The sequence below is a fragment of the Staurois parvus genome, unplaced genomic scaffold, assembly GCF_062004578.1.
Source record: "Staurois parvus isolate SC_StPar_1 unplaced genomic scaffold, SC_StPar_1.0 ptg000145l, whole genome shotgun sequence".
Taxonomy (NCBI): Eukaryota; Metazoa; Chordata; class Amphibia; order Anura; family Ranidae; genus Staurois; species Staurois parvus.
The window spans coordinates 18,068,745-18,092,829 of NW_028317941.1; the positions used below are offsets into that span (position 1 = coordinate 18,068,745).

Genomic DNA, 24,085 nt, shown 5'->3' on the forward strand with positions numbered 1-24,085 from the left:
GATATGGAAGGAACTGTCCTTTGCTTCTCTTTAACAGCTTATAAAAATACTGTAAATAACCTAAAAAGTATATCCCCAAGTTGTTTTATTGAGAATTTCTTTTTTGGGAACCACTAAGGGAACTATGCAATCCCTCTCCACTGATGATATCATGCTAAATTCCGAAAACCGTTAAATATGCTTAGCTATGGATTTCAGAGCCTTAAAAGGTCCTTTTCCATTTGAAATATCTTGTGTGTCAATCGATGTAATACAAGTTATGAAATGTTCTACTTTACCTCTTTGCTAAATATGAGTATTTTCTGAGAAAGATGCTCTCCATAACATACTATGAGCTGACTTTCTGTCCCATATTGTCGATTTTACCATTTTTTTTGTGTGAAATTTTCGACTCCTTCAAGCAGAACTACTCTGTATCTGAGCACAACAAACCAAAAGTGCTATTTAATTCATTTTAATATTCAAAGCAAATTCACCCATCCATGTCTCCATGTTTTTTTTTGCTGAGAAATCACTTAGAAAAACACCCCCTTAGCATATCTGGTTGTGGCCATCTTGAGTAAGGGCAAATGATGTATCAATTACTTCCTGGAATCCATCTGCCCTTAGTTCAGGCATACAGGTAGGAGGGTGTGCTTAGCTGAGAAAACCCCTCCTTCCCTTAAAACTCCTGAATGTGTGACGTCATTTGCCTAGGCATGGAAACTAGGAAGTGATTAAAGAAATGTAAAAATTAGTTTAAAACAAGTAAATATGATATACTTTCCTATCTATTTACTAATGCTAGCAGCCTAGGGATTCAAAATAGTCAATGGTATTTGAGACAATGAAGTTCCACTTTCAGCTAAAACATTGAATGTATTAAATAATGTCAGAAAAGGAAAGAGGACAGCCTGAAGCAAAACAGTATTTCTAAGTGCCTGTAAAGGCAAGAAAAGTCACCCACCATTTTCAGCAGGACTGGGCGAAGACAGAGAACTAGTATCTTTAAATAGAGGTCAGCAATAGCAGCGCAAAGAACCAATGACTTTGACAAAAGAAAATGTTGTGGGGTTGGTATGGCACTATGATGGTGGCAGACATAATTAGCTGTAATATAGCCTCTTATTCAGCTCAGGGGGTATGGCCCAATTTTTCAACCCTTGTTATCTCTCTCCCACTATTTTCCAGTACATCAGATAGCCGTGTTTGATCCACCATACCTTTAGTGAAACACAAGCGGCAAATAGGCTTCCAAAAACAGTGACAGGGAAGGGCACACACTGTGATTGACAGCCTCAGCTCTGTTCCCGTGTGCTGTGTGAAGGGGGAGGGGGAGGTGTCCCTTCCCTCCAATCAGCTATCACAGCTCTCCTCACTGAGTGTAACCAGCTCCCCACCCCCTGCTTTTCTGAGCTGCTAAATCCTGGGTAAATTCTGCACTTTGAGTGGATGTAGGGGATAGATGGCTGTAGACAGACAGGTATCATTATTAATATTATTATTATACAGGATTTATATAGCGCCAACAGTTTGCTCAGCGCTTTACAATATAACGGGAGACAATACAGCAACAATACAGTTCAATACAAGAAGGAAAGGAGGGCCCTGCTCCTTGGAGCTTACAATCTAGGAGGAAGGGGCTAGTGGTACAAAAGGTAGTAACTGTGGGGGATGGACTGATTGGAAGAGTAGAATATTCCATTATTAGCTGAGGGCAGGATAGGCTTCCTTGAAGAGATAGGTTTTCAGAGATCACCTAAAAGTGAGCAGAGTAGGTGATAGTCTGATAAATTGGGGTAGAGAGTTCCAGAGGGTGGGGGAAGCTCTGGAAAAGTCCTGGAGACGAGCATGGGAGGAACAGACAAGGGAGCTAGAGAGCAGGAGGTCTTGCGAGGAGCTGAGAGGACAGTTTGGGTGATATTTGGAGACAAGATCGTTGATGTAATTTGGGGCATAGTTATAAATGGCTTTATACATTATTGTTAATGTTTGGAATTTTATCCATTGGGCAATGGGAAGCTAGTGGAGGGATTGGCAGAGAGGGGTGGCTGATACAGAACAGTTAGTGAGGTGGATGAGTCTGGCAGCAGCATTCATTAGATAGATTGAAGAGGGAATAACCTGCGATTCGGTAGGCCAATAAGGAGGGAGTTGAAATAGTCAAGGCGAGATATAACAAGGGAGTGAATAAGTTGCTTAGTGGATTCCGTGGTTAGGAACGGGTGTATCTTGGAGATGTTGCGGAGGTGAAGTCTACAAAATTTGGACAGTGATTGGATTTGGGGGTGAAAGGACAGATGGGAGTCCAGGATTACACCTAGTACCCTGGCATGAGGGTAGGGAATGATGATTGTGTTATTGATCTTGATGGAAAAGTCAGGGGAGGGGGCACGGGCTGGGGGGAATACTAAGAGCTCAGTTTTGGAAAGATTGAGTTTGAGGAAGTGAAGTGACATCCATGCTGATATGTCGCTTAGTAGGTTAGTAATGCGAGAGGAGACTGAAGGGGTGAGGTGAGGGGTAGATTACAACTTATGTTGGAGGATTTATTTCATCTCTGTGTATCACCTGAGGCTAGTCACTTCACTGGGTATATGTGAGGGTTTACAACCACATTTAGTACATTAAGAGCTTTGTACACTGCACCTATATTTACAGTATCTCTAAAATCACATATGGCAAGCACCTACTGCAAACGCAATTTCATTGCCAGTGTGCAGAGAAAAAAAATCTTCTTTGTCTTTATATTCCAATAGTTTTTACTGAATAATTTTTCAGATAGCAAGTAGTACAAATGAACAATGTCCTGTCAAAATATGTAGATTATAGAACACCGCAAATAACAAAATTTGTCAGACATAAACTATTCAACAGAAGAATAAGAACTCTGGAGCTATTGGATAATCCAGACCAGGGTCCACAACCCTTATCTGCCATATACAGGGGACTGACACAGTGGTAGAGCAAGGGAAGAGGGAGGGAACTGGGAAGGGAACCAGGAGAGGGGAAGTTAGGAAGTGTAGTGGGATGGAAAGGGGAAGAACCACTGTTCATGGACCTGAAATTACACACAAAGTAATTGTCATTTGAGGCAGGACAAATGTTGCAACACAAATAGGGATTGGCCGTAACCCACCCAAGCAGACAGAAGAATGATGAAGACTAGAGAAAAGAGAAGGAGAGAGCGAAGGAGAGGGTCAAAATGAGGGACATTAAGGCACAGAAATATATTGAATCCAAGGGTCCCATGTTTTGTCAAATTTACTAGTATTATTGTGTAGAATACAGGTGAGCTTGTCATAGTCCAATTCAATATATTGCTAACATAGTCAAGCGGGACAACTGATTGCTTCCAATGTCTAGCTATAGTAATTCTCGCTGCCCTACTTTGACTTAAAACCATATTCCGAATGGTAGCATGCATCAAAGGCTCTTGATTGGTTATTGGGGACATATTATGCTCAGAGGTTAAGGCATTTTATGTAGAAAAATGTTAAGGGGTCAATCTGCCCAAGTATGATTTTGAGGTTTTAAAGCTCTACAACTCAAGGCTAGGATGACCCGATGTCCCCGGTTTCATCAGCCAGTACCTGATTTTAGAGGGCAATCTTCATGAAAAAATTGTCCCCGACTTTGTCTCCAGTTTTAATAATGGTGTCTCTGATCTGGTTGGCTGCTGGGAAATCCATCTTAGCAAAATTTCTGTGATTGGCTTAGAGCAGGAGGAGGGATAGGAGGGTGTATGTTCTTCCAGATGTGTCCGGGGTTATTGATGATATCACATGTTTATATCACATGGTCTACATGGTCCCTCCCCTCTCCACTTGTGTAGACATTTTTGTGGGAGGTAAGGATATGGATTCTTTGCTGCTGTGCTCTTCATTGTGATGATGACCTGCAGTGCACATCTGGGCCTGGAGCCAGTAAGTCAACACTACACTCAGGTACAGTGTATGCTGGTGTACAGGTGCTACCTCTAAAGATGAGTGGAGGGAACTCACCAGCAGATAGTGGATGTGGGGAATCACCAGCAACACCATGCCAAGGCCTGGCGAGTACAAATCAGGGAGCAGAAAATCCTGGTGTTGGTTTTGTTATGGGGGGGTTGCATTGACAGGAGGGGGGATTTTTGTTTGGGAGGCACACTGTGCTTTAGGGCTCTACACTTTACACTCATGAATGTTATGCACTCTTGGCCAAGAGCAATGTAGGCTTAAAGTGGATCTTCACTCTGTCAGTCATTATTTAATACATTCAATGTTTTAGCTGAAAGTGGAAACTTCATTCTCTCAATTACTGTTGACTGTTTTTAATCCTTATGCTGCTAGCATTAGTAAATAGTTAGGAAAGTATATCATATTTACTTGTTTTATTCCTTTTTTACATTTCTTCACATACTTCCTGGTTTTCATGCCTAAGCAAATTGTGTCATACATCCAAGCAGTCTTCAGGAGGGAAGGGAGGGTGCTCAGCTCAGCCTATGCCTGAGGTAAAGGCAGATGGATTCTAGGAAATAAATGATACAGGAATCTGCCCTTATTCAAAATGGCCACTGCCAGAAATGCTAGGGGGTGTTTTTCAAAATGATTATTTGGCAAAATAAAGCACAGAGACAAATGGATGGGTGAGTTTTCTTTGAATATAAATAGCATTTTTGGTTTGTGGTGCTCAGATGCAGTACAGTTCCACTTTAAGTATTAATAAACCATACTGTTTTAAGCCACTCCCATTCTTAGTATAATTTGGCCACACCCAACATTTGGTGTAGCATGCTTTGTGTGGTTCTATTATCCCTGCCCTAGCTCTGTCTATGTCCCACACCCAATAAAAGTGAATGCAAAGAAAAACAAACACAGGGCGCACAGGCCTAGTGCATGACCTTAAAAAACATTTATTGATAAAAAAATGACAGGTATACTCACAGATGACAATAATGTCAAAGGCACATCATAAACGAACAGCACTATCCAGTCCACAATGGGTGATGTCCGCAATGGGAACCCTGGACCTCCAACGTGTTTCGAGGATTTGCCTCTTCCTCAGAGCTTTAAGTAGAGTTTGGTGTACTGGTTCAACAGCTGAGCTCTGGCATGTTAAATTGGTTCTAAAGTCATAAGTTTTATTACCTTAATGCACTCTATGCATTAAGGTAAAAATATCTTTCAGGGCCTATTTCTCCCCTGTACTCCCCCATAAATACTCACCTGAGTCATGTATCAATACAGCGTTGTGCTTGTCTGTAGGTCTTCCCACCTCTCTCCGCTCCCTCACAGGCTTGGCTGAGAGCAGCATGAGCCATTGACTCCTGCCGCTGTCAGCCAAAACCAGTGAGGAGAGAGCAGGGTCGAACTGCGCTTTGTGTGTCAATGGAGGCACACGGTCCAGTTTGGGAGTAAGCTCACACATGTGCCACAATAGAAAGCAGCTTCCTATGGTGGAACATGCAGAAGAGGAGAAGCCTAGAGTGCTGGCAGGAACCCCAGAAAAGGAGGTTCGGGGCTGCTTTGTGCAATGCCATTGCACAGAGCAGGTAACTATAGCATGTTTATTTTATTTTAGAAAAAAAAATATTAACTCTACAACCACTTTAACTCTTGGATACTCAAATGACCAAATTATACTGAAATAGTTCCTGGTACTCTTACCACCCACCTAGAAGAGATGTATATATCCACCACCTAAATTCACCCTCTGCCTGTTGCATTTTCATAATATAAAGCAAAGAATTCATTAGCATGGCACCCCCTCATATAAGCACTGCACTTGTGAAAAGATCTCACCACCACAGAAACCATCATTACAGAAATATCACATCAGATTTAAAGCAGACATTTCTCAAAATAGGAAGAACCTATACAATGGAATACGTTTAATTCTTCTTTTTTTCTCTATAATTCCTGTGTTCCATAACACATTCTGGAAACTCTTTCATAAATAATAACCTTGCCAAAAGAAGTCTTCCAAGGTAAAATGGACTGCCAAATTGAAGTTTAGACTACAATACAATAGTTAAGCTGTGTTAATATGCTGCATGCTCCAAAATAAAATTGAAACCATTCTTGGTCCAGTCACTTTGCATAAAAGACAAGAGCTCAGTTGACTTGAAGCACTCATTGTTTATGCAAAATGGGCAGTAGTGATAACGGCAAGAGTACATAATTGTGGATGATATTGCAAACAAATTATTAACAGACAATGTTGCAAATTTATTTAATCCTTCTTGAAACACAATCAAAATGTATTTAGTATCTGACTGAATTAAGAAGGACCCACAAAATAATAAAATATGAATTCTGAAAAAATGTAATTTTACACCGTAAACATGTAATAATCAGAAATGACTGTACTTTACGATGCCATTACACCACACCTGTTCAGTTACTTTCTTTATGTGAATAGCACACTATTTATGGGGCTTCACACAGATCTACCTCCCCTACAGTACTGGTCATAACAAGTCTCTTCACATTTAGTATTATCACATGGAAACTGCAAATTCTTTACAACAGGTACTGCATCCAACATTGTAGGTTCAGGAATCCTGCTGGCATGTAAAAGGCAACCATGGCATGATTGGGAAAAAGGCAGTGGCATAAAAAGCACATCAGGCAATATTTCTGAATATAATTCTACTTAAAGTGAACCTTACTCAATTTTCCACTTTTAACATTTAAATATGAATTCCAGGTATGGATATTTTATACATACTTACATAGACCAATGTAACTATGCATATGCCATACCTGGCTGTGACGTCACCTCCCTACCTCTCCACCTTGCGCAATCAGAGACAGCTTTGCATTCATTCAGAAAATGCAAAGCATTCTCTAAATGGTCTCCGTGACAAGCAGTCGACCTCCAGTGTTCAGAATTCAGCAGAAAAGCCACTCGGCATGGGACCTGGAAGCCAGTGGAGATCACTGGTGTTGCAGTGTCTATTTCAATGATTTCCAACTTCCAGGGGCATTGGCCAGGTATGGTATATGAATATTTACATTGGTAGAAGCTGGACCAATGTAGTTATATAGAAAACATCCATATGGAATTAATTATTAAAATCCTGCCTAGGAGCAAACACTGCAAGGTACTAGCTATTACTTTAATTAGTCTCTATTGTGCTTCTCTCTTATCAATGTTTACTTTGTTTCTGGGGCTTGATTTTCTCTAACTTTGTGGTTAAGCTTCACCCACTGTCATTCCCGTGTTCTTTGACATTACCTTCATGGGGCATTACGTCAGTGGGCTCAATTCACTGAAGGTGATTGCATGTGGTATTTGAGTGAAACAATTTTCCTAAATATAGCATGCAATACTGAAAATGTCAATTCACTATCTCTTTATGTAGTATTTATCTCAAAAAGCAAAAATGCTTGGTAAATGCTGCATGAAACAGCATTAAAGTCACTTCTTTAAAGGAAATAAATAAAAAGATAAACGTGTTAAACAAGTAGTAGTAAAGGCATGCAATGTTTAAAGAATTATGAAATTTCAGCTGGCTGTCAAGGAGCTGGCACCCGTCGACATCTTTAACAACCAGTTAATAGCTGGTTGTTGAGGACGTGGCAGCCAGCAGCCACCGCATCCTTAACAACCAGCTATTAACTGGTTGCTAAGGATGCAGGCAGGTGTCGGTTCCTAAATAACCAGCTATTCACTGGTTGTAATGGACACTGGTGGGTGCCAGGGTTAAAAACTGCAAGTTTTCAATACTAAAATATTGCGTCACTTCAAGAAAAAGCTCATGCAGAATTTTTGTAGCTTTAGTGAATGGCAAAACTTTTTTTAAAAATTATATGAGCTATTTTACCACTGATCTTAAAGTGGTAAATACCGTTTTATGAATTGAGCCCAATTTCATTAAACACTGGAATAGTAATTGGCAGGAATTAATCTCAGACAAAGTCAAACCCCATTAATAAAGTGAAACTAAACCAGAGGAAGGAACAGATGAAACCTTTCTGGGCAGTAAAGACATCCAAGCTTTAAAATGGAGCACACATTCCAATATTTTTGAGCAAAAATATTTATAGCTTGATACCACAAAAAATCTGTAGTGTGAACCCAAGTGTAAAATAAATACATTGAGCATTGATGGTAAAATACTGCCTATTTAAAGTAAACGTGCTGCGAAAATTGCATAAGGTAAGCGGTATAAGCAGATATTACCTTTCAGTATGTGAAAAACACGTGTCAAAGTAATCATCAGATCCAAAGATGTAGACAGCTGAAGTTATATGAAAACCCTAACTTTTCCTGTGAATGTTGAGCTTCTCCGTACCCTCAGTCAAGCCTCCCCACTGGTCAATGAGGTTAACTAACTTGAGTGAAGGTAGAGAGGTTCAGGTGGTGCTGATGTTGAGGCTAAACTCTATTAGGCTGATTTATGATTTTAATATAACTTTAACTGGCTTTCTCTTGATATCTACAGATTGTTTTGGCATGTAATCCTCTCTTGTATGTTTTTTACAGGTCATTGACTTACAATCAGCATCAGCAGATGGCAGGAATTATGGAGGAACTGTAATTCTTTGAAGCAGCAGATGAATAAACACCTTTCAGTGGGCTAAGTGCCAGCCCAGTTACCACAATGCCCTAGGCCATTGCCTATTGACAAATCCAGCCCTGCTCATAATGTACTAAAACCAGAATCCAGATGACAACCAAGACCTTGCACCTTTAAACAAAAACAACAATAACAGAATCTATATAAGTGTATATATATAATATACAGTGGGGCAAAAAAGTATTTAGTCAGCCACCAATTGTGCAAGTTCTCCCACTTAAAAAGATGAGAGAGGCCTGTAATTGGCATCATAGGTAGACCTCAACTATGAGAGACAAAATGAGAAAAAAAATCCAGACAATCACATTGGCTGATTTGGAAAGAATTTATTTGTAAATTATGGTGGAAAATAAGTATTTGGTCAATATCAAAAGTTCATCTCAATACTTGTTACACTGTTATATACAGTGGGGATCGAAAGTTTGGGCACCCAGCTAAAAATTTGTATTAATGTGCATAAAGAAGCCAAGGAAAGATGGAAAAATCTCCAAAAGGCATCAAATTACAGATTAGACATTCTTATATGTCAACAAAAGTTAGATTTTATTTCTATCATTTACACTTTCAAAATAACAGAAAACAAAAAAATGGCGTCTGCAAAAGTTTGGGCACCCTGCAGAATTTATAGCATGCACTGCCCCCTTTGCCAAGTTGAGACCTGCCAGTGTCATGGATTGTTCTCAATCATCATCTGGGAAGACCAGGTGATGTCAATCTCAAAGGTTTTAAATGCCGAGACTCATCTGACCTTGCCCCAACAATCAGCACCATGGGTTCTTCTAAGCAGTTGTCTAGGAAACTGAAAATAGTTGACGCTCACAAAGCAGGAGAAGGCTATAAGAAGATAGCAAAGCGTTTTCAGATGTCAATATCCTCTGTTTGGAATGTAATTAAGAAATGGAAGTCATCAGGAACAGTGGAAGTTAAAGCAAGATCTGGAAGACCAAGAAAAATATCAGACAGAACAGCTCTCAGGATTGTGAGAAAAACAATTCAAAACCCACGTTTGACTGCACGATCCCTCCAGAAAGATCTGGCAGACACTGGAGTTGTGGTACACTATTCCACTATAAAGAGATACTTGTACAAATATGGTTTTCATGGAAGAGTCATCAGAAGAAAACCTCTTCTACGTCCTCACCACAAAAATCATCGTTTGAACTTTGCAAATTAACATATAGACAAGCCTGATGCATTTTGGAAACAAGTTCTGTGGACCGATGAGGTTAAAATTGAACTTTTTGGCCGGAATGAGCAAAGGTACGTTTGGAGAAGAAGGGGCACAGAATTTAATGAAAAGAACCTCTCTCCAACTGTTAAGCATGGGGTTGGATCAATCGTGCTTTGGGGTTGTGTTGCAGCCAGTGGCACAGGGAACATCTCACGAGTAGAAGGAAAAATGGATTCAATAAAATTTCAGCAAATTTTGGATGATAACTTGATGCCATCTGTGAAAAAGCTGAAGTTAAAGAGTGGATGGCTTCTACAAATGGATAATGATCCTAAACACACCTCGAAATCCACGGGGGATTACATCAAGAGGCGTAAACTAAAGGTTTTGCCATGGCCTTCACATTCTCCTGACCTCAACATAATTGAAAATCTATGGATAGACCTTAAAAGAGAAGTGCGTGACAGACAGCCCAGAAATCTCAAAGAACTGGAAGACTTTTGTAAGGAAGAATGGGCAAAGATACCTCAAACAAGAATTGAAAGACTCTTGGCTGGCTACAAAAAGCGTTTACAAGCTGTGATACTTGCCAAAGGGGGCAGTACAAGATATTAAGTCTGCAGGGTGCCCAAACTTTTGCAGACGCCATTTTTTTGTTTTCTGTTATTTTGAAAGTGTAAATGAAATAAAATCTAACTTTTGTTGACATATTATAAGAATGTCTAATCTGTAATTTGATGCCTTTTGGAGATTTTTCCATCTTTCCTTGGCTTCTTTATGCACATTAATACAAATTTTTAGCTGGGGTGCCCAAACTTTCGATCCCCACTGTATCTTTTGTTGGCAATGACAGAGGTCAACCGCTTCCTGTAAGTCTTCACAAGGTTGGCACACACTGTTGCTGGCATGTTGGCCTATTCCTCCATGCAGATCTCCTCTAGAGCAGTGATGTTTTGGGGCTGTCGCTGGGCAACACAGACTTTCAGCTTCCTCCAAAGGTTTTCTATGGGGTTGAGATCTGGAAACTGGCTAGGCCACTCCAGGACCTTGAAATGCTTCTTACGAAGCCACTCCTTCGTTGCCCGGGCGGTATGTTTGGGATCATTGTCATGTTGGAAGACCCAGCCACGTTTCATCTTCAATGCCCTTGCTGATGGAAGGAGGTTTGCACTCAAAATCTCACGATACATGGCCCCATTCATTCTGGCCTGTACATGGATCAGTTGACCTGGTCTCTTTGCAGAGAAACAGCCCCAAAGCATGATATTGCCACCCCCATGCTTCACAGTAGGTATAGTGTTCTTTGGATGCAACTCAGCATTCTCTCTCCTCCAAACACGACGAGTTGTGTTTCTACCAAACAGTTCTATTTTGGTTTCATCTGACCATATGACATTCTCCCAATCCTCTTCTGGATCATCCAAATGCTCCCTAGCAAACTTCAGATGGGCCTGGACATGTACTGGCTTAAGCAGGGGGACACGTCTGGCACTGCAGGATCTGAGTCCCTGGCGGCGTAGTGTGTTACCGATGGTAGCCTTTGTTACGTTGGTCCCAGCTCTCTGCAGGTTATTCACTAGGTCCCCTCGTGTGGTCCTGGGATTTTTGCTCACCGTTCTTGTGATCATTTTGACCCCACGGGGAGAGATATTGCGTGGAGCCTCAGATCGAGGGAGATTATCAGTGATCTTGTATGTCTTCCATTTTTTAATTATTGCTCCCACAGTTGATTTGTTCACACCATGCTGCTTGCCTATTGCAGATTCGGTCTTCCCAACCTGGTGCAGGTCTACAATTTTGTTTCTGGTGTCCTTCGACAGCTCTTTGGTCTTCACCATAGTGGAGTTTGGAGTGTGACTGTTTGAGGTTGTGGACAGGTGTCTTTTATACTGATAAGTTCAAACAGGTGCCATTGATACAGGTAATGAGTGCAAGACAGAGGAGCCTCTTAAAGAAGAAGGTACAGGTCTGTGAGAGTCAGAAATCTTGCTTGTTTGTAGGTGACCAAATACTTATTTTCCACCATAATTTGCAAATACATTCTTTCCAAATCAGCCAATGTGATTGTCTGGATTTTTTTTCTAATTTTGTCTCTCATAGTTGAGGTCTACCTATGATGCCAATTACAGGCCTCTCTCATCTTTTTAAGTGGGAGAACTTGCACAATTGGTGATTGACTAAATACTTTTTTGCCCCACTGTATATATACAATAAATACATATATATATATATACTGTATATGCAGGTATAGTTGTTCTGTACCACAATAAATACATTTAATATATTAGGATTCCAAAACAGTTTGAGAGGAATACCTTACCTAATCAGCAATTGTCTCATGAACATCTGTAGACTGAAATGAATCACACCATCACAATGTATTCTTTGCCAGCAACATCTAGCAGTGAATCACAGTGTTGGAGAAGACATTACTTTGTCTGAATAGATACATATGTCAACAAAAGGTTAGGAGTCAGGGTGACATGGGCCTGGGAAACATAGGCCTTAGTAATGCTTTCTCACAGATAATTTGACTGCTGATATTTATTGTCTTTTTATTGCGCAAAATATGGATTGTAGAAACTTTCCTTGTGCAAACACTGCCATGTTTACATATGTGGAAAAACCAATGACATATAATGTATACTTAAGCCAAATCTTTTTGGTACACATCCATAAAACATATGTTTTCAGTTTACTGTATATAAACACATAGTATTGGGAAGTTTACAGTTGCAAGAAAAAGTATGTGAACCCCTTGGGATTAGGTGGAGTTTTGCATGAATTGGGCATAAAATGTGCTCTGAACGTCATCTAAGTCACAACAATAGAAGAACACAGTCTGCTGAACATAATACTACACAAACATTAGATGTTGCCATGGTTTAATTGTACATAACATGTAAACATTTACAGTGCAGGGAGGAAAAAGTATGTGAGGCTCTAGCTTGATGACTTCTCCCAGAGCTAATTGGAGCCAGGAGTGAGCCAACCTTGACTCCAATCAGTGTGATGATATTGGATGTGTTGCTGACAGCTGTCCTGCCCTTAAAAAACACACACCTGTTTTGGGTTTACTGGTTTCAAGAAGCACTGTCTGATGTGAACCATGCCTCGCAGAAAAGAGCTCTCAGAAGACCTACGATCAAGAATTGTTGACTTGCATGAAGCTGGAAAGGGTTACAAAAGTATCTCCAAAAGCCTTGATGTTCAGGTGTCCACTGTAAGACAGACTGTCTACAAATGGAGAAAGTTTAGCACTGTTGCTACTCTCCCTAGGCGTGGTTGTCCTGTAAAATGACTGCAAGAGCACAGTGCAGAATGCTGCATGAGGTAAAGAAGAATCCAGAGTGTCAGCTAAAGACCTACAGAAATCTCTGGGACATGCTAACATTTTTGTTGACACATTTACAATAAGGAAAACATTAAACAAGAATGGAGTACATGGGAGGACACCACGGAGGAAGCCATTGCTGTCCAAAAAGAATATTGCAGCATGTTTGAAGTTTGCAAAAGAGCACCTGGATGTTCCACAGCACTACTGGCAAAATATACTGTGGACAGATGAAACCAAGATTGAGTTGTTTGGGAAGAACACACAACACTATGTGTGGAGAAAAAAAGGCACAGCACACCAACATCAAAACCTCATCCCCACTGTAAAACATGGCGGAGGGAGCATCATGGTTTGGGGCTGCTTTGCTGTCTCAGGGCCTGGACGGATTGTTGTCATTGATGGGAAAATGAATTCCAGAGTTTATCAAGACATTTTGCAGGAAAACGTACGACCATCTGTCCGCCAACTGAAGCTCCGCAGAGGATGGGTGATGCAACAGGACAATGACCCAAAGCATACAAGTAATTCAACAAAACAATGGCTGCAACAGCACAGAATACGCCTTCTGGAGTGGCCCAGTCAGAGTCCTGACCTCAACCCGATTGAAATGCTGTGGCATGACCTTAAGAGAGCAATTTACACCAGACATCCCAAGAATATTGCTGCACTGAAACAGTTTTGTGAAGAGGAGTGGTCCAAAATTACTCCAGATCGTTGTGCAGGTCTGATCTGCAACTACAGGAAACGTTTGGTTGAGGTTATTGCTGCCAAAGGAGGGTCAACCAGTTATTAAGTCCAAAGGTTCACATACTTTTTCCTCCCTGCACTGTGAATGTTTACATGTTATGTGCAATTAAACCATGGCAACATCTAATGTTTGTGTAGTATTATGTTCAGCAGACTGTGTTCTTCTATTGTTGTGACTTAGATGACGTTCAGAGCACATTTTATGCCCAATTCATGCAAAACTCCACGTAATCCCAAGGGGTTCACATACTTTTTCTTGCAACTGTATATATGCATGTCTACAGACAGGCAGGCAGACCTCCCTAACAGTCCCAATTTTAGCATAACTGCCCCAGGTAGAGTTTGGGTTACCATGCCCGGATGATAATAATGCCAAAGTTATTACTGGGATGGATGGATCTATGAATGGCTGGATGGATGGATAGATCCACAGAGTATTTTATAGATAACAATGCCAAAGTTATCACTGGGTTGGATGGATGAATCCACAGAGTATTTTATTTGTATTAAAAGATGGCCATGAAAGCTGAGTAACATTATAGGAAGTTGAGTGGTATTATCAGATCTTTGGGAAATTATATGGATGGATGGACAGACTGACGGATAGGTCCAAAGAGTATTAGTATTAGGAAATGGCCATGGAACTAAGTAACGTTACTAGAGGTTGAGTGGCATTATTAGATCGTTTGGAAACTGGATGGATGGATGGATGGACAGACTGATAAAGCCACAGAGTATATATATTAGAAAATGACCATGGAAATTGAGTGATAATATGAGAAGCTGAGTGCCATTGTCAGATCTTTTGGATATTATGTGGATGGACAGTTAAATTAATGGAATATTTGTATTAAGAAATGACCACGGATGTTGAGTAACATTATGAAGTTGAGTCGCATTATCAGATCTTCTGGAAATTATATGGATGGATAGATGATTGACAGGTATATCAACAGAGTAGTTGTATTAGGAAATGGCCATGGAACTGAGTAACGTTACTAGAAGTTGAGTGGCATTATTAGATCTTTTGGAAATTGGATGGATGGACAGACTGATAGAGCCACAGAGTACAGTATATATATTAGAAAATTACCATGGAAATTGAGTGATAATACGAGAAACTGAGTGTCATTATCAAATCTTTTGGATATTATGTGGATGGATGGCCAGATAAATTAACAGAATATTTGTATTAAGAAATGACCATGCACGTTGAGTAACATTATAAAGTTGAGTTGCATTATCAGATCTTTTGGAATTGATATGGATGGATGGACTGACAGGTATATCAACAGATTAGATGTATTAGGAAATGGCCATGAAAGTTGATTAACTTTATCAGAAGCTCAATGGCATTATCAAATCATTTGGAAATTATATGGGTGGATGGATGGATGAACAGAAACAGTAAGAGAAAAAACCATAGAAGTTGAGTAACATTATGAGAAGTTGAGTTGCATTATCGGATCTTTTGGAAACTACATGGATGGATGAACAGATACGAAGAAATAACCATGGAAGTTGAGTAACATTATGAGAAGTTGAGCTGCATTATTAGATCTTGTGGAAATTAGATGGATAGATGAGTGGATGGATGGACTGACAGATAGATCTACAGAGCATTCGTATTAGAAAATGGCCACTGAAGTTGATTAACTTTATCAGAAACTGAGTGAAATGATCCGATCTTTTGGAAATCATATGAATGAATGGATGGATGGATGAAGAGATACAGTAGATGAAATAACCATGGAAGTTGAGTAACATGAGAAGTTGTGCTGCAATATCCGATTTTTTGGAAATTATATGGATGGATGGATGGATGGCCTGACTGACAGATAGATCCACAGAGTATTTGTATTAAGAAAATGTCCATGGAAGTGGAGTGGCATTATCTGATCTTTTGAAATTTAAAACGCCTCAAAATATTGTTTAACCACTTCAAGTCCAGACACTTTCTCCCCCTTTGTGTCCAGGCCAATTTTCCGCTTTCAGCGCTATCACACTTTGAATGACAATGGCGTGGTTATGCAACACTGTACTCATATGAAATTTTTAGCATTTTTTTGAGACAGATAAAACTTTATTTTGGTGGTATTTATTCACCACTGGGATTTCTATTTTATTTGCTATATAAATGAAAGTCCAAAAATTTTGAAAAAAAAGTGTTTTTCTTATAAAATTTTGCAAATAAATAATCTTTCTTCGTAAATCTTGGTCAAAATGTATTCAGCTATCTTTTTAGTAAAAAATAAAATTACCCAAATTACCGGTAGTTTATAACCAAAAATTATAATTTTTTTTACATTTTTATATTATTATATTATTATGTTTTAACATACTGTCACCCTAGCAGTACAGTGTCACCATAGTGACACTGTACTACTTGTGGGTGGGTGATGAAGATTTTTTTTTTTTCGTTTACACTGATTGCTTTTACACCCATAAAGTCTGTAAAAGCAATCATTTCTCCTTCTCTCTGACTGCATTTTTGCAGCCATTGAGAAATACTGTGAGAGCTGTGATTGGTCACAGCTTGTCAAATGGTACAAGGCTGTTGTGAATAGCCTTGTACTGTGTTATCTCTGTGATCATTCACAGATTTCACTAGTAGTAAGCAATGATGTCAGAAGTGACATCTTGCTTACTAGTATTCATGTGATCACTGATTGGCCAATCAGTGATCACATGATCGGGACCTCACACAACGGTCCGGTACAGCGATCGGTGTTCAGAGGACACAGCGGGCATCAGATAGCGGTACCGCGTGCTCCCAGGGAGCATGCACAGGCTTAACATGCAGGCGCCGTTTATGAACGGCAACCCGCTCATGCACTGCTCCCATTCACCCGTTTATGTACATGGGCCAGATGGGAAGTGGTTAAAAAGCTTATTCTGTGTGACAGTTCAAAGATCAATAGGGAGTCACAAAATAACCTTTAGGCTGGGTTCACACATATGCGGTGCGGTATATCGCATGTGATGCGCACAGGAACCGCACCGCATTCCAGTGCAAATCACATGCAATTTGTGTGCTGTGTGATTGGCGCCATACATTTTGTATGGCGCCAATCGCACCACACCCACACCAAAAAGGTGCAGGACCCTTTTTTGGGTCAGCACTGGAATCGGATCGCATGGGTATTCACACCTGTGTGATCCAATTCTGCACATCGCACTGCGTTTTGTGGACCAATTTCGGGGTGTTGTTAACTTAACATACACACAGGCATCGGTTCACATGAACGGGGTGCGATTCTGATGTGGTGCAGAATTCGCACAGAAAACGCTACGAATTCTGCACCGCATCAGTGTGAACCCAGCCTTAGCAACCAGATTTTAGGGCAATAAGATCACATTAGAAATCATCTCTAATTTGGTAGCCATGAGTTACAGAGCTTTGGACACCTTCTTAGCTCTCTGTACTGCTTTACCAATCAGTTTGAAAGTACAAGGCATTTAAGAGACAATGAGATAGCAGAACCCTATGTAGATACTGTATTACAAATATATTTCTGTTTAATCATTTAAATCATTCTTACTTGTTCAAATTAAAAAAACATTTTGTGCCGCGCTCCACTAACAATATACACAAAAATCAATTAGTGCAAAACAATAAACTGATTACTAATATATTTCCATAACGTGATACTGTCAATCACGCTAGTAATGAATGCATATCTTCACATATAAAGTCCTCAAAAGGAATCGTCAAAACAATCCGTGGTTCTATAGTGTCTTCTGATGTGTATGACCAAACCGTTAAGTGAGGTCATACAGGCTTGTGTCCCTTTAAATGGGCTCAGAATAGGACAAATCCCTGTATCCCAGATGGATGGATGGAGTTTTTTCTTTTTTCCAGCAGGGGGTCTCGCCGTTGTCAAGAGATCCTTTTCCTGAGTATGGATGCATGGATGGAGTTATCCCTCTTCCCTCTAGGGGGTCTCTTGGCTCCTTTCAGACTTTTTCCTCCGTATATGTGTGTTCCCAAAAATCAAAGCAGCTTTCATCCTCTTCCTCCCCTAGCCTCTAATTTGCATTTTTTTTTAATTTGATAAAGACAAATTTATATGGGTATGTGTATAGTGTAGTCGACCCATTGATTCAATTTATATATGTATTAATTCATTCACTAGATAATATTTTCACTTTTTATTTTAACTGATCAGATAATTTAAATACACCACAGTAGCTCACAAGAATCACATTTTTAAATTCTTACTTGTTCACCCACAAAACGTATCTATATTCCTTTAACTGGTATAAAAGTGCATTGCACAGTGGCTAAATGGTTAGCACTTCCGCCTGGCAGCAATAGGTTTGTTGGTTTGAATCCCAACTACGGCACCACCTGCCTGGAGTGTGCATTTTCTCCCTGTGCCTGTGTGGGTTTCCTCCAGGTACTCCAGTTTCCTCCCACACTCCAAAGACATGCTGGTAGGTTAATTGGATCCTGTCTAAATTGTCCCTAGTATGTATATGTGAGTTAGGGACCTTAGACTGTACACCCCTTGAGGGTTAGGGACTGATGTGAATGTACAATATATATATGTAAAGCGCTGCGTAAATTGACAGCGCTATATAAGTACCTTAAATAAATATTTATACCAGTATGTGTACTATGTCTGATGGGACAAGCTGAGACTTGTAGTTCCATCACAGTAACTGACACCACAGTGTTACATTGCCAGATATCCACAAATGACTTTAAAGCAAATACTACTTAAAACATGCCTCACCATGACATTCTCATACAAAACAAACAGACTGCAAAGTAAACCTACCCTAAAGTAAACTGTTAGTGAAACTAGATGAGAAAGCAGTGTGCTCAAGCATTTAGCCCACCACATCAGCAAAATTACAGCAATCACACATCAAAATATCCACAACTATAATACAAATCTTAGCAAAGATTAACATGGAATGACATTTCAAAAAGTAATAGGAGTCTAGAAGTTCTCCAACAAACCCCCCTGATGAAGTGAAGTGTCCTGGGAAGTTGTAGCTACATTTCAATCAAATTCTTTTTTTTTGTAAGCCTTTCCCTAACACAATGAATTTGATGGAATAAACAGTATATCCAGGTAACCCTACCTTCATAGGCACAGACCAGGTAAACATTCAAGGTGAACAGCCACAGCATGCAACGTAAGGCCCCCATGACCATAAAAACAACTCCTTCTTCAGAAATAGATTAAGTGGCAGAGGAAGCATAGAGAAGGAGAGAGAGGAAAGAATTCTACACAGTCTTAAAGCTTCAGGCTAGAAGCAAGATACCGCAAGTTTTTTTTTTTTTTTCCCTTGAAGAACTGAATCTCTGCCAGGAAAAAGGGGGGGGGGGGGAAGCTGCAATCCCTTATTGGACGCAGCAGATTCCCTACACGACTCTACTATATGATTGCTTTGCAGAAGTTGTTTCTTAATTCCACTTTTTTTTTCTTTCTAGAAAAGCAGACATTTTAATTAAAAGATACTCTTTTTCTTTATAAATAAGTGTAGATGAACCTGGTTTTGAAATGTTAGCTTTTTAACCCATTTTTGGCCTGTTTGCTAAGGTCTGATTTTATTAATGGTTGCATTGACAAGCGATATTTCCTCCAGGCTTCTGGAATAACATAGTTTTCCAAGGATGTTTAGGTTGGAAACAAGCCAGATGAAAAAAGTAAATGCTTTCTATATCCCTAATTTGTACATTGCTAGAATTCTTTTTTTTTGTAATTCATTCATTTTATTTAGTGTAGCTTGTAGGCCTCAGCCTTGCATAAACCAAACAACTACTGCTTACAAAATATTTGATTCATTTTAACAATTTATTTTGAAGTTCTAGCAAAAGGAAAAAAAAATACTTTTACTACAAACAGAACACATTTTTGTTTTTATTTGTATGGTATGATACAGTACATGATAACGCCTAGAGTTTAACCACTTCAAGTCGGGACACTTTCACCCCCTTCCTGCCCAGGCCAATTTTCAGCTTTCAGCACTTTCACACTTTGAATGACAATTGCTCAGTCATGCAACACTGTACCCATATGAATTTTTTAGCATTTTTTGAGACAGATAAAGCTTTATTTTATTGGTATTTATTAACCACTGGGATTTTTCTTTTTCTTTTGCTATATAAATGAAAAAGTCAAAAATTTTGAAAAAAAGTGTTTTTCTTATAAAATTTAGCAAATAAATAATCTTTCTTCATAGATCTTGGCCAAAATGTATTCAGCTATCTTTTTAGTAAAAAAAAATAACCTGAATTAGTTTATAACCAAAAATTATAATTTTTCTAAATTTATTTTAGAAATTTTTTTTTTTTATATTATTATTTATGTTTTTTTTTTACATACTGTCACCCTAGCAGTACCGTGTCACCATAGTGACACTGTACTACTTGTGGGGGGTGATGAAGATTTTTTTTTTTTACACTGATTGCTTTTACACCCATAAAGGCTGTAAAAGCAATCATTTCTCCTTTTCTCTGACTGCATTCTTGCAGCCATTGAGAAATATTGTGCAAGCTGTGATTGGCCTTGTACCATGTGACCTCTGTGATCATTCACAGATTTCACTAGTAGTAAGCAATGATGTCGTCAGAAGTGACATCTTGTTTACTACTATTCATGTGATCACTGATTGGCCAATCAGTGATCACATGATCGGGACCTCACACAGAGGTCCGCCACAGCGATCGGTGTTCCGGATAGTGGTGTCGCACACTCTTAGGGAGCACGCACAGGCTGAAAATGCAGGTGCTGTTTATGATCGGCAAACTTGCTCCTGCACTGCTCCTGTCCGGCCGTTTATGTACATGGGCTGGACGGGAAGTGGTTAAAGTGGTATTACATAAATAATATTGCAGCTTACTAATTGTTAGATGTTGTGTCTGCATTACTTTTCTTTTTTAGGCCTTTTTCAGTTTATTATCACCTGTTGATCCTGCCACTAAGTATGCTATTTTTCAACTTCCTTCAACAGACCAGACTGTCCTTCAAAAGTGTTAATTAGAGGGTTGAGACAAACCATTTAACATTGACTTACAATGGTCAACTTTTATTATTTTGTGTAAAGTCTGTATCCAAAAGGAAAAGGACTATTGCTGAAACTGTTTAAAAAATGTTAGCTGAGGTTCAACTTTAACCACTTGACCTCTGGAAGGTTTTACCCTCTAGAATGACCAGAGCATTTTTTTTTGCTATTCAGCACTGAGCTACATTAATAGGCAATTCATTGGTCATGCACCAATGTACCCAAATTAATTTATAATTTTTTCACAGAAATAGAGCTTTCTTTTGGTATTTGATCACCACTGTGTTTTTATTATAGTGTATAAAAAAAAAACTAAATTAAAAAAAACTATAACTTGAGCTTTTGATTTCCTGAATACCTACCAAAATTTTGGAGGCCTTAGGATAGTAACAGCACCCCTCAAAAGACCCCTTTTTGGAAAGTAGACACTCCTAGGTAGGGTTTTCTTTCAGCAGGAACGTGGGGGAACGCAGTTTCGGCACCTCCAGCACTGAATGTATGTAATGGCAAAGGGTGCTGGGGTGTGTTGGAGGGTCTATTGATGCTGGCTGCTGGGGGATCTATTGTCACTGATGGGAATCTATTTTTGCATGGGGGTCTATTGTTGCCAAGGAGGGTCTTATGTTGCTACACAGATCTTTTTGATACGGGATATGCAGGATAGGTAGGAAAGAACATTTTTTTTTTAAGTATAATTAGGCTTTTCTTCCACTTTAAGTTATCAACAGTAAGAACAATTACTAGTTACAGTATTAAAAATCATGTGGTGGCTGACAACAGTGAGAAACCTTCCCATCCGTGGCCATCCAGTCACAGTTGTCACCTGTGGAATAAATTTGATCTTTGCTATCCTTTAAACTGAACTAACCCATAAAAATGGAAAATCAAAGTTAAAGGATAAGTTTTAGAAAAAAATAATAAATGCACATGTTTGCACGTACAAAAATGTGAATATTATTTTTGTCTGCAGGAGCCTAGAAAGCATTGCACCAGCGATCAGTAGATCACTGGTGCCATGCAGGTCTCCTGCAGACCTGTCAGAATATCTACTTGATGTCCGGGATATATGGGCAAGCAGGTATTCTGACAGGAAGAATGAATGAACTACCACGGCACTCCACAGTGCCCTGGTAGTTCATTGAGGACTACAAGCTGACAGCCGCTAAGGCTGTCAGGACTTGTAGTCTCTCATTCACAGATGACTGTGAATGAGTGATGCGGCCATGTGGGCAGAGCCCCATATGGTCACTTTTTTTTCAAATTTGACAGCTAACAAGGGGGGAGAAGATCCCTCTCTAGCTGTCAAAGTGGGGATCAGGGAGGAGCTGGGGCCTGAGCGAAACATGTTACACCCTGAATATGGGTGTAACATGTTACAAACAGTGAACCTATCCTTTAAATAAACCATGTAAAAACTATTGATAAATAATATAAAACACAGCATCATTCTGTCACGTAGGATTTAGAGCACAAGAACAGACTTCCATGAAATGATTTTGATAAAGAAGACCCTAAAAAATTCCAACACACACACAAGTGAAAACCAAATATATAACTAGAAGAAAAAAAAAAACTAACAGAAGAAGAAACACAAAATCATGATGTGGCACATGAAGCAGGGAAGTATGATCTTCTAACAGCTCTGTAATTACCTAGGACGGGAACTGTTCCCACGGAAGTAACACATACTAATGACACATCTACAACTTAAATGAAAAACCACAAACTACTATAGTTGTTTCCATATATTTGGTTGCTTAAATATTTAAGTTAAAGAAGATTCTATTGGGATTTTAAACGTAAAGTAAATAAGTATACAGAATAATGGAGCAAGAATTAGGAGAGGTGAAAGCTAAGTAGACAAAAGGTAGCAGATAACAACAGCATCATAAGCCTATGATGTGACCCTAACTAAAAAAGCATGCGTCAAGACAAAGTAAAAAAATATATCCGAGGTGGTATTCAAAAGTTTTGAGTAACAGTTTTGTAACACGCCAACAGAGGGTAGCACAAGGCTGCATGCACAATCAAAGGGGGCACTGACCTTCAAATGTTAGTGTGCCAAAAGACATTGTCCTGTGTACATCACGAACTGTGCAACTGGTGCTATTTTGACCACGTGCATTACCATGTCTGCTATTTCATCATGGACAGCAAGTTAGAACAAAAAGCAAACGTGAAATTCTGCATGAAACTGGGCAAATCTGCCACAGAGATGTTTTACATGATTCGGCAAGTATATGGTGATGCTGCAATGAGTCGTTCGAGGTGTTTTGAGTGGCTTCAGCAGCAGAAGAACATCACTGGAAGATGATGAGAGATCAGGAAGACCTTCAACGAGCTCAACCCCTGAAAACGTTGAACCCATTCGGCAACTTGTGCATGATGATCGTCTTATAACAATCCACAACATTGCAGCCATTGTCAGTGTGTCATATGGAACAGTCTAGGCAATCCTCAAGTATGATTTGAATATGTGCCATTTTGCTGTCAAACTTGTCTCCAGGCTGCAATGATCTCACTTCCGCACCCACCCTACTCACCAGATTTGGCTCCTGCGGACTTCGTCCTCTTCCCGAAGATCCAGGTTAAAAGTCGCTGTGTTGACAACATTGCAGAGATCCAGAGCGAATAGCAGAAGGTGCTTCACATGCTTCGAAAAGCAGACTTCCAGGACACATTCCAGAAGTGGTAGGAACACTGGGAGCGCTGTATTGCTGTGCAGGAGGACCATTTTTAAGGTGATAGTGTGTAAAGGTAGATAAATAACGTACTTTATGTAAACAGAGCTAGTCTCAAAACTTTTTGATACCACCTTGTATATGCTGTATTAGGTATGAAAATGTAATTCCTGGAATGGACCGTAAAAAAAAAATAAAAAAAAATGTTTGCTTACGTATACACTAGTGGCTGTTGTCACCTCCATAGTAGTCCCCTTGTGAAGCAATGCACTTTTCTAGATGACTAAGTTCTCTAAATTCCTGTAATTTGTTTTCCAGAACGCCACACAGTATCTTTGTCACAGTGAGCTAGATGTCGGGACTGACATTAAATCTGGGTTGCAAGTTGATTGGTCAAGTATCGGAATGGATTTCTGGATCAGGAACTCGTGAACACTTCACCACAACTATACTCCAGCACATGATGCGTTGAGACTCCACTTGTCAGGCCAGAGTTCTGGTCTTTACCTCTGAAAAGTATCCAGATTACGCGCTGTCCACATTTGCATCCATCCTTTGCATTATCCACTGTTCAGGAGACATAT

At 39.6% G+C, this 24,085-nt stretch overlaps 1 protein-coding gene across 2 annotated transcripts in view; it reads right to left on the reverse strand.

Annotated features, from left to right (window-relative positions):
* The window catches only part of SRPX (sushi repeat containing protein X-linked), a 137,867-nt gene extending 118,807 nt beyond the window's left edge, over positions 1 to 19,060 (reverse strand). For both annotated transcript variants that reach the window (XM_089673910.1, XM_089673909.1), the window contains exon 1: positions 18,895 to 19,060. In XM_089673910.1, the coding sequence (XP_089530036.1) occupies positions 18,895 to 18,967 (73 nt within the window). In that variant the 5' untranslated portion in view covers positions 18,968 to 19,060. The remainder of the gene's footprint in view (positions 1 to 18,894) is intronic.
* Between the last annotated feature and the right edge of the window lie 5,025 nt (positions 19,061 to 24,085).